This window comes from Protomyctophum bolini (genome assembly GCF_963924005.1).
Source record: "Protomyctophum bolini genome assembly, chromosome: 9".
In the NCBI taxonomy this organism is placed as follows: domain Eukaryota; kingdom Metazoa; phylum Chordata; class Actinopteri; order Myctophiformes; family Myctophidae; genus Protomyctophum; species Protomyctophum bolini.
Window position 1 is genome coordinate 7,914,502 of NC_137870.1, and position 14,106 is coordinate 7,928,607.

A 14,106-nucleotide genomic window follows, 5' to 3' on the forward strand; every position below is an offset into this window, starting at 1 on the left:
CGGGACACTACTACAGAGCTAACAATGAGGTTATATGTTCCCTTCTTCTCTGGAATCCTGCCTCAAAGCAGACCAGAGGTAGAAAACTGTTGTTCCCTGATGTCATCGCTAGGGACACATGCATGATGCACCAGTAGGCAGGAACTGGGGAAGGACCGGGAAGTCTGGTGTGGCATTGTGAAATCCATGAACTTGACCGCGGTCGAAAAATGATGATGATGAGTGAGGGGAGGGGGGGGGGGGGGTGGGGGGGTGCTTCCCCTTACCTACTGGGCGGGGCTTCTGATGGGATTTATTTCTGTTTACATGAGTTGGGCGTTGTCATATTCTAACACAGCCTGAAACCCCATTCTGGCAGACAGCTCGGTAGCATGGCTGGCTAGTTATTAGACACTGACTCCACAACTCCCGGGTTCGAATCCTGCTTGCGCTGCAATTTTTGTGCCAACCGCAAGCAACCTTTTTTTGCACGGATAAAGTAAAGTTTTAGACCGTGGCCGACATACATGTCCGGTTAAGACTGAGGTTAGGGTTAAGGTTAGGGTAAGGGGTAGCTCTGGTCCATAGCATTAATGCTTCGATTCTGCGAATTTCTTTCCTGCATTAAGGCTATGGGACTTTCCCTATTAAATCTCAAATCGAAATCAGACCAGCCTCTCCTCTTTAGTGGAAATCTCACGAACGTTTGACCTACTCACCAATACAAACACGGGTTGTGTCAATAGAAAGCCTACTTTCCTTAGTGGACGCACTCTGAGCCCCCCACCACACGTATAAACGGTACTTTTTGGCCAAAAAGGGATATTTTTTCACCGGAGGAAAAATATCCTCTATGAGGCAGTTCTCTGGGCAATATCAGTAGAGGGCGCAGCGGAGTAACTAAAAATGTTTTTTTTCCGGTGGAAACAAAATCCCTTTTTGGCCAAAAAGTACAGTTTATGCGTGTGGTGGGGGGCTCAGAGTGCTTCCACTAAGGAAAGTAGTCTTTCTATTGACACAACCCGCCTTTGTTTTGGTGAGTAGCAAAAACGTTATTTTTATTTACACTAAAGAGTAGAGGCTGGTCTGCATTCATGCGAGCGGCGGAAGTTGAAAGTAACATAGCTCTAAGGCACGCATTAGAGCTATGGACCAGAGCTAGGGTTAGGGGTAGTAATGTCCCACATACAGTACATGCGTTCACCCGTGGCTTCGTGCGGTGCCACTCAGAGAGCCTATACTGGGTAGGGATGGAGCTCGACAACCGATAGCCGAAATAAATGAGTGAATTGCCCCGCCCCTATTATGTCCATGGAAAGCGTTGATGCAAAGCGTTAGTATGTGAGGATTAAAGAGGTGAGCTATAGCAGCGTGTGAAATAGTTGATATCACTGTGTGACACGGTGTTAGTTACATTACGTTCTGACCCTTTAAGACCTGGAACACTGTGGCTTTTAACCACTTTAAACATTATTTAAAACTGTTAGCTGTTCAAAAATAGCAGATCTATAAGCTCATATCGCGGCACCTAGTGCCCCCTAGTTAAAAAGTCCAACAGGATTCCGATAGAAAAAATCCTATAAATCCAATTAAAAAATCCTATAAGAATTTGGAACAAATCCTATTGGATATTTTCTTATAGGATTATAATCCTATAAAAAAAATCCAATAGGACTTTTTCGGGGGGTTCAGATGGGGGTCGGCCAAATACATGTCATTTTTGGGGTCCTCGACATGACATCGTTTGAGAACCGCCGATATAGAACATTTAGAAACATTGTGACCGTTTTTCAGAAAACTTTCACGATTTAGAAAACATTTGTAGGATCTGGTCTCAGGTCTCAATGGGTTAAGGAAAGCTTGTACCCTTTGCTACCGTGACTGTCTCTTACCACCAAGTAGAGAGGCTGTGTAGCATGAAGGAGAGAGAGAGAGAGAGAGAGAGAGAGGTAGAGATCAATGACATTATCATTACATTTGACACGATTATGATACAGATTTAAGAAGAATCTAATTGAACGTTCCATACGTCCTCTGAGAAGAAAAAACCTCTCCCCAGGTTGGCAGAGGGGCAAGAGTAGCGCCCAGGATTACAGCTTAGGCAATATTGGCACCGGGTGGAAAAATGGGTTGCAAAACAAAATTGTCCAAAACGGGTGCAGTACTTAGCATAGACAGTTTTTGGTTTAGACTAGTCATTGGTTAGACCAGTCATTAGTCCTACAACTACAACCTATCTCAAACCCTCACCCTAACCCTAACCTCCCACAGGGCAGCACACCTAAACCTATAACCTTAACCCATGTCTAACCAATGACTATGCACCCCGTCCAAAACAGGCCATACACTTAATAATTGTACACTTTAACATTTTAAAATGTTAAAATGTTTCATGAGTAGGCTCTAGGTACAGTATTTACCCGTCTCTGCAGGGGACATGTCGGTAGGATTCACCAGCAGCTCTCTGTGGCTTGTTCTGCAACAGAGAACAAGATAAATGTCTTACATCTTACAAAATGCCATTAGAGAACCCAAAAACCAGAACCAGAGGCGACCGGGCTCTTTCAGTGGCCGGCCCCAAACTCTGGAACTGTCTACATATTAAGTCTGCCCGCTCTTTAGAGGCCTTTAAGTCTTTACTTAAAACCCATCTCTTCTCCCTGGCTTTCAATGATGTTTGACCTAATTAACCTTTGTAATATTTGTGTTGCTTTGATGTTGATTTACTATGCTGTTTGTGTTCATTGTATGCTTGTTTTATGATTGTGTACAGCACTTTGGTTGAGCTTCTGGTCTTTGTAAATGTGCTCTAAAAATAAAGTTTGAGTTGATTTGATTTGAAAAAGCAGTAGTACCAGGCGGCAAGTATCCATCACTGGACGTGAAGCCAATGTGGACATAATCATTATTTACACATTGGCTTCACGTCCAGTGCACTTAAGCCGTTCAGAACGGGAACCCCATTTTGGTGTTCTAAGCATTATGTTATACTTTAGCCATTGAAAAAAAGGCATATCTACAAGCTCATAGAGCGGCAGCGAGCTTGTAGATCTGCGTTTCTTTTTTGAAAAACCGTGAAAATATCATGGCACAGATCTTTGAATATATAGTAACTTTCAGAGCGAACTATTTTAACTCAAATCTCTGATTCTGGGGGACCTGGAACAACATATTTCCAGATGGGGGGGTCGGCAGCCAATTACATATAGCTTTTGTTTCTTCTTTTCCACGGAAATTGCAAATGGCTTAATCTCAGGTATTTTGTTTTCCGCTGTGTTTTTCGGTGAAGCATGTTCCCTCAGAGTTGGACGGACAGACAGACACAGAGACAGAGACAGAGAGACAGAGAGACAGACAGACAGACAGACAGGTCTTACTTTCTCTCCAGACAGGCCATCATGAAGGTGATCAGGTAGAAGGAGAGGAAGATCCCCAGACAGAACAGCATGCCAAACACGTACACCTCCGCTGAAAAGAAACACAATAATATCACATTAAAGGAGCATTCAGTGCATTTGGAAAATCCACACACTACAGTGGGGGGGGGGGGGGGGGGGGGGGGGGGCACGCAACAGGCCAACAGCATGCACACCAAGGCCCGCCCCCGCTCAATCATGATTGGCGGAAGGCCCCTCTCTATCCTGATTGGATGATGGCTGGGCCACCTAGTCAAAAACAAAACCTACGGGTTTTTTTTACCCCAGGGGTTAACTGGGGGACAGGGAGGAACTCCTTATATGGTCAGCACACTCTATAGTAGGGAAGATTATCACAACAAAACAAAAAAATAAGTGATATTTGAATTAAGTGAAATCACTGAATATACCGTTACATATTTACAATAAGCATGGCGTGGTTAAACACGTGTTTTATTACGTACAGTCAATGGCAGGTATAACAATGGTGTTGTTAACTTGTTACGTACAGCCGATGGCGGGGTACACGATGACGTCCACTTCTTTGGTGCGGTTCCCGGGGTCGATCAGGTCGTCGGGACGGAGCGGGTAGAAGCGCAGCGGACCGCCGCACGCCTCGTCCTCCGTCTTCACTACAACCACCACGTAGAAGGAGTTTAGAGGGAAGTCCTTCCTCTGAGGGGGAGAGAGAGAGAGAGGTGACGCGTTCGGATGACGTCACGGGAAAACCCACCATGTGTCATCAACCATGTATCGTAATGATGCTTAAATGTATCGTTACACCCCAAGTGTGTGTGTGTGTGTGTGTGCTCACCTGCACAGTGATGGCACCTTTCTTGGTCATGGTTTGGTACATTCCAATGAAGGCCACGTTGTTGTCAAGATCATACACAGGACACTGAGAGAGAGAGAGCGAGAGAGAGAGAGAGAGAGATTTAAGGACAAAGGAGAGGAACATCAAATAAAACAAAGATCAAAGTGATCAAATGCAATGAAATAAAAGAGAAGAAACGGGCTGCTGCCGGTGGAAACCTTGCATATCCAAAACAGTTGATTATTTTGTTTTTAAGGTGGGTCTGTGGGGTACAGTTTGTTTTTAAGGTGGGTCTGTGGGGTACAGTTTGTTTAAGGTGGGTCTGTGGGGTACAGTTTGTTTTTAAGGTGGGTCTGAGGGGGAACAGTTTGTTTTTAAGGTGGGTCTGAGGGGGAACAGTTTGTTTTTAAGGTGGGTCTGTGGGGTACAGTTTGTTTTTAAGGTGGGTCTGAGGGGGAACAGTTTGTTTTTAAGGTGGGTCTGTGGGGTACAGTCTGTGGGGTACAGTTTGTTTTTAAGGTGTTTCTGTGGGGTACAGTTTGTGAGGCTATGGGTGTGTTTGTACCTGGATATCCTGGATGGACATGACGGAGCACGGGAAGGCCATCTCAGAGCTGACCTTGACGATCACAGTGTCCACACCCTCTGGAAATGCATACTTAAAATACTGAGAGAGGATGGGGAGGATGGGGAGGGGGGACGGGAGGGACAGAGAGGGGAGGAGGGGAGAGGATGGGGAGGGGGACGGGGAGGGACAGAGAGGGGAGGAGGGGAGAGGATGGGGAGGGGGACGGGGAGGGAGATGGGGCGGAGAGGGGAGAGAAGGGGGGGGGGGGGAGAATGGGGAGGGAAGGGGGGGAGGGGAGATAGTCAGATTAAAGTACTATGTATAATAACAATGGATTTGCATTTTTATAGCTTTTCTATTCACATAGTGCTTACTCAAAGCACTTTACAACGGTCCATTCATTCATACATTGGGAGGTAGTGGCGAACAGCCGACTTTTCACCAGTGAGGGGGATAACTTTGTAATATGCTATTGGCTGTTTGTATTCTTTTTGGAAAAATATAAAAAGATACTCCTGTGGAAAGGCTATATTATTTTACTTATATTGACCCTATAAACAATTTAGTATATGTATGGTTTTCCCATTCAAATGGTACCTCGTCAGATAATCCCCACATATCCTAACAACTTCTGTGAACAGACTTCACTGTAGTAGCTTTTCATAAATTATATTTGTACTTAGGCTGTCTGCTGTCATGAAAGTTTATAGTTAGAGAAATTCAAAGTCCAGCCGTCTGCTGTCCAGCCTCTCCCACCCCTCACTGGGGAAAATTCTGGGAGGAAAACAGAAACGGGGTGAATTGTCTTGTTACGCATTGGACGACCTGCTCTACCTCCTGAGCCACAGCCGCCCCACAGGTACTGTATTGACCATGTGCAGACCACGGGCATCTTGCCATTAGAGTTTGGAAGCGCTTGCTTTCAGCAAAGCAACGTCCCTGCTGCCTCCTGCATTATGTGCAAATTCAAAACAGGTGGAACAGATGGAACCTGCCAGGACGGAAAGTTTCTTAGAATCGTCTCATACAAGCACTGTGGTCCAAACCGTCTCTGCGATATTGTCGCGGAGGTGGCTCTGCAAGTATGCAACATGGAATAGAAGTAGCACTGTCAGGGTGGACGTCACGCCTACCTAGTTGTGACGTCAACCCCTCCTTATATAAAGGCATCTTGCCAGAACCATTCTCTTTCGGATTATACTGTGATCCGTAAACTCGGATCACTGGAATATCTTGTGGATCTTGTGGATCCTTCGCTTAAAGGGACACTTCACCCTTTTTGCAAAAAAATATATGTTAATGACGTTTAGAAGCTTTAGATCACTTTCCTGGGGGTATTTATGTGTGTAATATGTGGTTTTAGATATTTTAGATTGTAGCAGTGAGCCTGTTGTCTCTGATGTCATGGACACTGGTCTCACTACCTTCCTGGACTACAATTCCCATAATTCTTTGGTGCACTGCTCCTCCTTGTGGATAGGGGGGAGAGCTGTCTTACTGAGACAAACATGTAGTCCAGGAAGGAAGTGAGCCCAGTGTCCATGACATCAGAGACAACAGGCTCACTGCTACAATCTAAAATATCTAAAACCACATATTACACACATAAAGACCCCGAGGAAAGTGTTCTAAAGCTTCTAAACGTCATGAACATATATTTTTTTGCAAAAAGGGTGAAGTGTCCCTTTAAGCCTGATGGCGTTCCTCCAGTTGAGCTCTGGCTGCCCCGTCGTGAGATTCCACACTCCTTACTCGACGAGTTTGACAACGCCAGGCGCACGAGCACTATGGTTGGTTACGCATGGACGCGTTCCTCGAGGGGGGGGTACTGTCAGGGTTGACGTCACGCCTACCTAGTTGTGACGTCATCCCCTCCTTATATAAAGGCATCTTGCCAGAACCATTCTCTGTCGGATTATAAACTTCAATCAAGTCTGTATGAGAATATAAACCTAAGCCTTAAAACTTAAGCTTTTCTTAACTTGTCCACCCTTAAAGATTTCGCCAAGACCTTACTCTGCAAAAGAGTTCCCATCTGGTCAGCACTTTCCGCTATTGTGACCACAGAACATTCTCAACCCTTGCAAGCACAGACTCAAAGCCGTTTATAAATCTTATAGCTCTCTGCTTGTAAACTTGTAAAAAAGAGTATATATCAGGTCCATGGAGAGGGCCACTATATTTCCACACTCACTCCAGAGGGGCCAAAAATAGCCGATCTACAAGCTCAAAACGCGTCGCATTGTGACGCGTTTTGAGCTTGTAGATCGGCTATTTTTGAATTTGAATCCTGAAAAGTAACCTTTTTTTTTTTATTTAATTTGAATTGCATTTAGTTATGTTAACTTTATGAAGTAATTATAAATATTTGGACATGAGAAAAAGACAATAACATTTTAACACTAGTAATTAGGTGAAATCAGTATTCTGATATTAACCTGTGGGCCGCATTAAGTGACAGTGGGGGCCGCGTGTGGCCCCCGGGCCGCCCGTTGACCATGTATGGTATATATCAATAGAGACGTCACCGAGAGGAAACACTGAAGCAAGATGACCGCTCACATGGTCTCATATTTGAGAACATCCAGCCTTGGGGCGGGGCTACTGTGTGATTTGCAATAAACACTCCACAGGCGTGACCTTTAGACCACCTTGTGGAAGGGAAGTAAATAGTTGGCTAACTCCTAAACACACTTTAAGATAACACAGTAAACACACACACACACACAGTGTAGATACCTGTGGCTGGGAGGGCGAGGCTGTGAAGCTGAACTTGGTGTCTGTCCTGTATTAGGATAAACGTTGAACATTAATGGAACATACAAATGATCACAGAGACATCCATGTTTGCCTTTAAAAAGGGGCCACTTCACCCCCTTTGCAACCAGAGCTTATTTTAATGATGTTTATAGGACACAAGAAACACTTTCCTGGAGTTTTTGTTTGTGTGTTATATGTGTTTAGATATTTTAGACGTGACGCCAAAAACCTGTCATGAAAGCTAATATGGTTTCTGCTGCGGGTTTGAGTAAATGGTGCGCTGTGACTGGCCAGTCGCTGTGATTTGACAGCCTACACCTAAACCTAACCCTAACCTTAACCTCAGTAAAACTATACCTACACCTAAACCTAACCCTAACCTCAGTAAAACTATATCTAAACCTAACCCTAACCTTAACCTCAGTAAAACTATACCTAAACCCATCCCTAACCCTAATCTTATCCTCAGTAAAACTATACCTAAACCTAACCTCAGTAAACTATACCTAAACCTAACCTCAGTAAACTATACCTAAACCTAACCTCAGTAAACTATACCTAAACCTAACCTCAGTAAACTATACCTAAACCTAACCTCAGTAAAACTAACGCAGTGACTGGGGGACGTTTCCAAGAACCCGAATCCTCAGCAGAAACCCTTTTAGCGTCATGAAAATGTGGTCTCACTTCCTTCCTGGACTACAAGGTCACACCTCCACGCAGCCTCCTCCCTCTCCACAAAGAGGGGAAGTGCACTAAAGCATTATGGGAATTGTAGGAATTCAGCAATCCAGTCAAACCCTAGTCAAGCACACAGACTTTTTCTGGCCATAGGGTGGAAATATTAATTTGCTACTACAAATACTATTAACAATAAACATTGAGTGACACTGCATAGCTCAGATATGACACATATCTGAAACATACACAGATATGACCAATAATCTAAATAAATAAAGCCATGGCCATTCATTTAATAATGAATGTACACTTCCAAAAACCTTAAGACTAAGGTCCACAACCTTTTTTAGGCATGACCCCCCCGAAATACTCATCATATTTGAATTGGGGACCCCTTAGAATTATCATATCTGAACTGAGGACCTCCCAGAATTATCATATTTGAACTGAGGACCCCCAGAATAATCATATTCGAACGGGGGACCCCCCAAATATAATCACATGCATTTGAACTGGGGACCCCCTAAATCAGTGGTTCCCAAAGTGGGGTCCGGGGACCCCCAGGGGGGACCCATCTATTTTGTTCATGTTCATAAAGTGCTAAAGTGTTTAAAGCAGTGGTTCCCAAACTTTTTCATGTCAAGGACCCCCAAATTGACACTACTTAGCCCGTGGACCCCCATTTGAAAAGATATGCTAGGGACCCCCATAAGAGAAGACGTACACATTTAGACGTCTACATTTAGACGTCTACATTTAAACGTCTACATTTAGACGTCTACATTTAGACAGTGTCCCCCTGAGTGCCTCCCCAATGCCTCCCCAGTGTAACCTGACGCTGCCAGATGAGGGCGGTATTGCGGAAACATATTCCCCAACACAACACTCATCTGGGATCTCTGACGGAGTTGAGCCCTGAGTCAGATCTGCTTCGTACCGAACCAATCAGCGTGAGCTAAAGGCGGGATGCGGATGTGACGGTATATAGACACGTCGATATGATTGGTTGTGTTTGCACGCCCACACGGTGATAGACAGACGCTCCCATCCAATCATCTACCATGTATCTTGAAAAAAAGGAACAGCCCCGTCATCAAATTTGCTTCCGCGATCCCAGATCCAAATAAGCTGTGAAACAAATTTGTGTAGCAAGCTTTTTGGATCTGGCAGCGTCAGGTTATCCCCAGTGTGCCTCCCGAGTGCCTTCCCAGTGCCTCCCCAGTGTTCCCCTGAGTGCCTCCCCTGCAGTGTCTCCCCAGTGCCTCCTCAGTGCCTGCCCAGTGTCCCCCCAGTGTCTCCAATAGCAATACAAGAGCAATAATACAAATTAATCTTAATGTATTAATCTTATTAATTAATTAATCAAATTAATTCATTAATCAAAATTGCGGCCTGTGCCCAGCACCATGCCAAAGCTTTTTCCTGCAGGAAACACTGCTTGTGGTTGTAAATATATTGTTATCCGTGTTGCGAGGATGAGAGGGTACCTGGAAAAATATCTACCCCAAAAGGGGTACCTGGTCCAAAAAAGTTGGGAACCCCTGCCCTAAATAATCAAATTTGAACTGAGGACCCCCTATCCCTGACAATCACTTGGAATTGTAGGAGTGTGTGTGGTCCACACACACACACACACACACACGTGTTGCGTGCGTGCGTGCGTGCGTGCATGCGTGCATGCGTGCATGCATGCGTGCGTGCGTGCGTGCTCCTCACCGCAGCGTAAACAGGTCCACTCGGCTCACTCTCAGCGTGTAGGACGTCCCCAGCATGGACAGCGTGGACACATCGATGTAGAAGAACTGCGTCTCGGACAGAGCGTGGGACGGGGGCTGGCACAGGGTGCGAGCCACGTGGGCGTACGGGTACTTCCTCTGGTAGCTGGAGAGAGAGAGAGAGAGAAACATTTAAAAACTAAAAATGGAAAATCGACCTTTAATTCTGAACTGAATTCAGATTCCCTCCTGGTTTTGACGGAACAGTCTGTTTGTTTGCAATGTTAACTAAAACCGATCTACAAACTCACACAACGCTGTGAGCTTGTAGAATCTGCTATTTTTTGGCGATGGAAAAAAGTACAGTGTAGGTGGGATGCACACGCTTATTCCGACACACCAAAGGTCCAACATGTGGAAATCACCCGTTGCTCCAGACATGCGTTGGTCAGACATGTGTTGGTCAGACATGTGTTGGTCAGACATGTGTTGGTCAGACATGCGTTGGTCAGACATGCGTTGGTCAGACATGTGTTACGGATGTCGGGGCGCGGGTCTGCTATTATGTCTGTGCGCGCGCCCTGTTTTTGTCTCGTCTCTGCAGATCCGTCCTGCGCAGCCATTGGTGGGGAGCGTTCCCTACGCTCCACCATTGGCCGCCTACTCTCAATCCTGCGCGTCCAACCAGCGCTTCCACCCTGTCCCACCTGATGACAAAGTCCCACTGAAGACTGTGTTATGGCCCGCTGTCAGTCTGTCATTGTGTCTCTAGAGTAGAGTAGTGACAGCGCGCCCTCCGTGCAGGGAAAGAGTGTTCAACCTGTACAGATCTAGTTACTAAGAAACCTCCTAAGAGAGAGTTATCACATAAAATCATAAGTGCTTTCATTGAACTGTGAATAACGAGCAGGTAGTATAGTAAGTATTTTCCATATTAGTATTCTCACTGTTATCACCTTAGCTAGTTAGGCAGGCACCTTCACTTGTACTTTTGTTTGATGGTAGGCATAAGAAATAAGAATAGAGTAGTCAGTCAGTTAGCGTTTTCTTTTGTTTACCAGTCAGATAGTCAGTATTGGGACGGGTTTAGTATAGGGTGCATTGTTAGGATATTTTGTTGCTTTCTTTGCTTTTGGTCCTGCTCAGCCTGCTCACTTTGTTCACCAGTGTTGCACATGTACTGTATTTGTTTCACCCTGTATGCCACCGAAAGTTGAAGAATAAACAACTTTTGGCATCTACTGTACCACCTTGCCTTTTTCCATCATAACCACCCTAGGCTCGGTGAGCCGTTACACATGTGTTGGTCAGACATGTGTTGGTCAGACATGCGTTGTGCCGTGCTTGCGGTTAGGGTTAAGTTAGGGTTTTGGGTAGGCTGTCGGTCTAATGACTGTCGGACTATATGTCGAAACTAAAGCCTGTACTCATTGCAGTCCGGGTCTTGCAGGCCGGGTCCATTTCACTAAGTGTAGTCTAGAGGGTCTAAAGCACTGGTTCCCAAACTGGGGTACGGGGACCCCCAGCGAACAGGAACCCGCCAAAAACATTAGCTGGAAACAAAGCGGACTTGGCAAACCCTGAAAGATAGTCCCTGTATGCACCTGACCAGAGACTGGACAAAGTCCAGCACCATGGAGAATGATAGATAGATACGTAGATAGATAGATAGCTCTGCTGTTACACAAGCACAGTGTGGGAGATAGCGCAGGTGACTGATAACCTGCTGCTCAACTTCAAATCCATTAGCAGTGTTGTCCAACACACTCCATTGCCTGGTTGTTGTTGTTGTGTGTCATAGAATTAACCTGGCCCTGCCTCACCTTATAAGGCCTGGTATAAGTCATAGAAATAACCTTATAAGGTTCAGTATGGTACGCACGCATGCACGCGATCGATAAGGTTATCATTGATCAATTAATGAATTAATCGATAATTTAATTGACATCCCTACTGGGGACCCCCCAAAGTAATTACATTTGAACAGGGGACCCCCCAAAGTAATAACATTTGAACTGGGGACCCCCCCAAAAAATAATCTAATTTGAACTGGGACCCCCAGTTGAGGCATTACATTTAGTTTGACTCGAATTGAATAGCAGACCTGACTGAGACAGCACGCCCACACACACACAACACCCAAGCATTCAAATATTGAAATGATGTCCTTCTCCGACTACCGACTCACCGAGCTGACAAACCAGTATCCTTAATGTGAATGTTCAGGAGCCAGCGCTCTAGTGTTGAAAACAGCCTGTAGGCTGCTGTGTTTAACTTTCGGAGAAGCCGGCTAGGCTATAGGATAGACACTCTGCCCAGTGACTCGCGCATGCACGCACGCGCGTGCAGCAGCCTACAGGCTACAGGCGCGCACAGCATTAATATACCTTAGAGTTGCTGTGTGGAAATAGTCCCACAATTCTGTGTTGCCTAGAACTGGAGTTTTTATCATCATTACCACACCATAGACAACCAATATAAGGCAACATTTCCCAAATTTCATCATGCTTTAAGTAGCATGTGACAATTGTGACACGTCAAACTAGGGGGTTTTCATGATTCTGAATCAATTCCAAGCATTAGTTTTGTACGAAAAACACTCCCTGGCCTAAAAAGGCCATAGCCTCATCAGAAATGTGATGAGGTCAGCACATTTGGGCACATTTTGGCAAGTGGCAATTTTTTTCGCAATATTTCCGGCAGAGCAGGCCTCTCATTCTGTGGACCTTAATGACCAAATGAATAGAAAAAAAAACACAAATAAAAAGTACGGCATGACATCCCAGGTCCTGTGGCTCCCCGGCTATAAGAGATAGTACTCACAGGCCTCGGAGGATGAGAGGCACCTGGAAGGACAGGACGGCCTGCTTCTGTCTCACCACGAACAGGATGGGACTCTCCAGGACCTGAGAGAGGACGTCCACATATACACGCACCCCTTCTGTCTGTGAAACACAACATAAAATATATATATAAATATAACAGGACACACGCACCCCTTCTGTCTGTGAATCACAACCGAACAGAATGGACACACTCAGCTCTTCTGTCAAAGTCAAAGTCGTACGATTAGTCACACACGTTACCGCAGTGAAATTTGTTCTCCGCATTTGACCCATCTCTTATGGATCGGTGAGCCAACCCTTTGATGCCGAGTGCCAAGCAGGGAGGCCCTGGGTCCCATTCTTACAGTCTTTGGTATGAACCGGGCCGGGGATCGAACCCCCGACCTCCCAGTTTCCCACTCTAACCACAAATCCACTGTCTGGTCTGTGGGACAAACAGATAGATGGATAAATATAACACTCACTTTATTCCTAGAGACGGTGTGGTTGAAGGCGTAGATAGTCTGGTTGTCGCTGGTCACCGTGTCGTTGTAGAGCATGTCGAACTCCGCCTCCAACTGCACCACCTTCTTGGTGCCGATGGCGCCGCAGCCGACCACACACGCCCACAGCAGCAGGCCCGCAAAGACCCCCCCGCCCCCGCCGCCGCCGCAGGTTTGAGACCCCCGCCGCCCCGCCACCCCGGGTGGTCCCGAGATGGTGGTGGTGGCGGCGACGGTGGGATTCTTGTGTCGAGACTTCCAGCAGCACAGCCTCCTCGAACCCATGATGTCTCCACAACCACTCGGGTCTGTGAAAGAGAGAATATGGATCCTTTATAAGACAGTGGTTCCCAAAGTGGTTCCCAGGGAGGGCCAGGGGTCCTTGAGGGAGTTCCAAGGGGGTCCCCAGTTAAATGATAGTTAGGAATCAAATGGACCCTTATGGGTCTGTAACTCAGACAGTGTACCTAACGGATCCATTTGGTTCCATTTGTACACTCTCAGAGGTAAATTAACATTGCTTTTACAATATAAATTGGGGTCTCAGAGATAGAAATGCCATTAAATGGGGGTCCGTAGACTATTGAATGTCAACTGGAGTGTCCTTAAACAGGTTGAGAATCACTGCTAGTCATTAAAGTTTTCTCTTATGGGGGGGGTCCCTGGCCTTATCTCTTCAAATGGGGGTCCGTGGGCTAATTTGTGTCAATTTGGGGGTCCTTGACATGAAATAGTTTGGGAACCATGCACTGCTTTAAGACCTGAAGGCCGATTCTACAAAATGTCTTCCATATCCAAATGTTTCTATATCAGTGGTTCTCAGACTAGTACCACCCAAAGTTATA

General features: G+C 45.8%; 1 protein-coding gene across 2 annotated transcripts in view; it reads right to left on the reverse strand.

Annotated features, from left to right (window-relative positions):
• The window catches only part of sidt2 (SID1 transmembrane family, member 2), a 37,270-nt gene that overhangs the window by 21,135 nt on the left and 2,029 nt on the right, over nucleotides 1-14,106 (reverse strand). The window contains exons 2-11 of one of the 2 annotated variants that reach the window (XM_080772175.1): nucleotides 13,244-13,569; nucleotides 12,757-12,878; nucleotides 9,935-10,099; nucleotides 7,517-7,562; nucleotides 4,775-4,876; nucleotides 4,210-4,293; nucleotides 3,905-4,070; nucleotides 3,357-3,447; nucleotides 2,400-2,455; nucleotides 1,872-1,886 (exon numbers count right to left, since the gene is read on the reverse strand). In XM_080772175.1, coding sequence (XP_080628301.1) covers nucleotides 1,872-1,886; nucleotides 2,400-2,455; nucleotides 3,357-3,447; nucleotides 3,905-4,070; nucleotides 4,210-4,293; nucleotides 4,775-4,876; nucleotides 7,517-7,562; nucleotides 9,935-10,099; nucleotides 12,757-12,878; nucleotides 13,244-13,546 — 1,150 coding nt within the window. In that variant the 5' untranslated portion in view covers nucleotides 13,547-13,569. The remainder of the gene's footprint in view (nucleotides 1-1,871; nucleotides 1,887-2,399; nucleotides 2,456-3,356; nucleotides 3,448-3,904; nucleotides 4,071-4,209; nucleotides 4,294-4,774; nucleotides 4,877-7,516; nucleotides 7,563-9,934; nucleotides 10,100-12,756; nucleotides 12,879-13,243; nucleotides 13,570-14,106) is intronic. The other variant, XM_080772176.1, reaches the window with a different exon arrangement.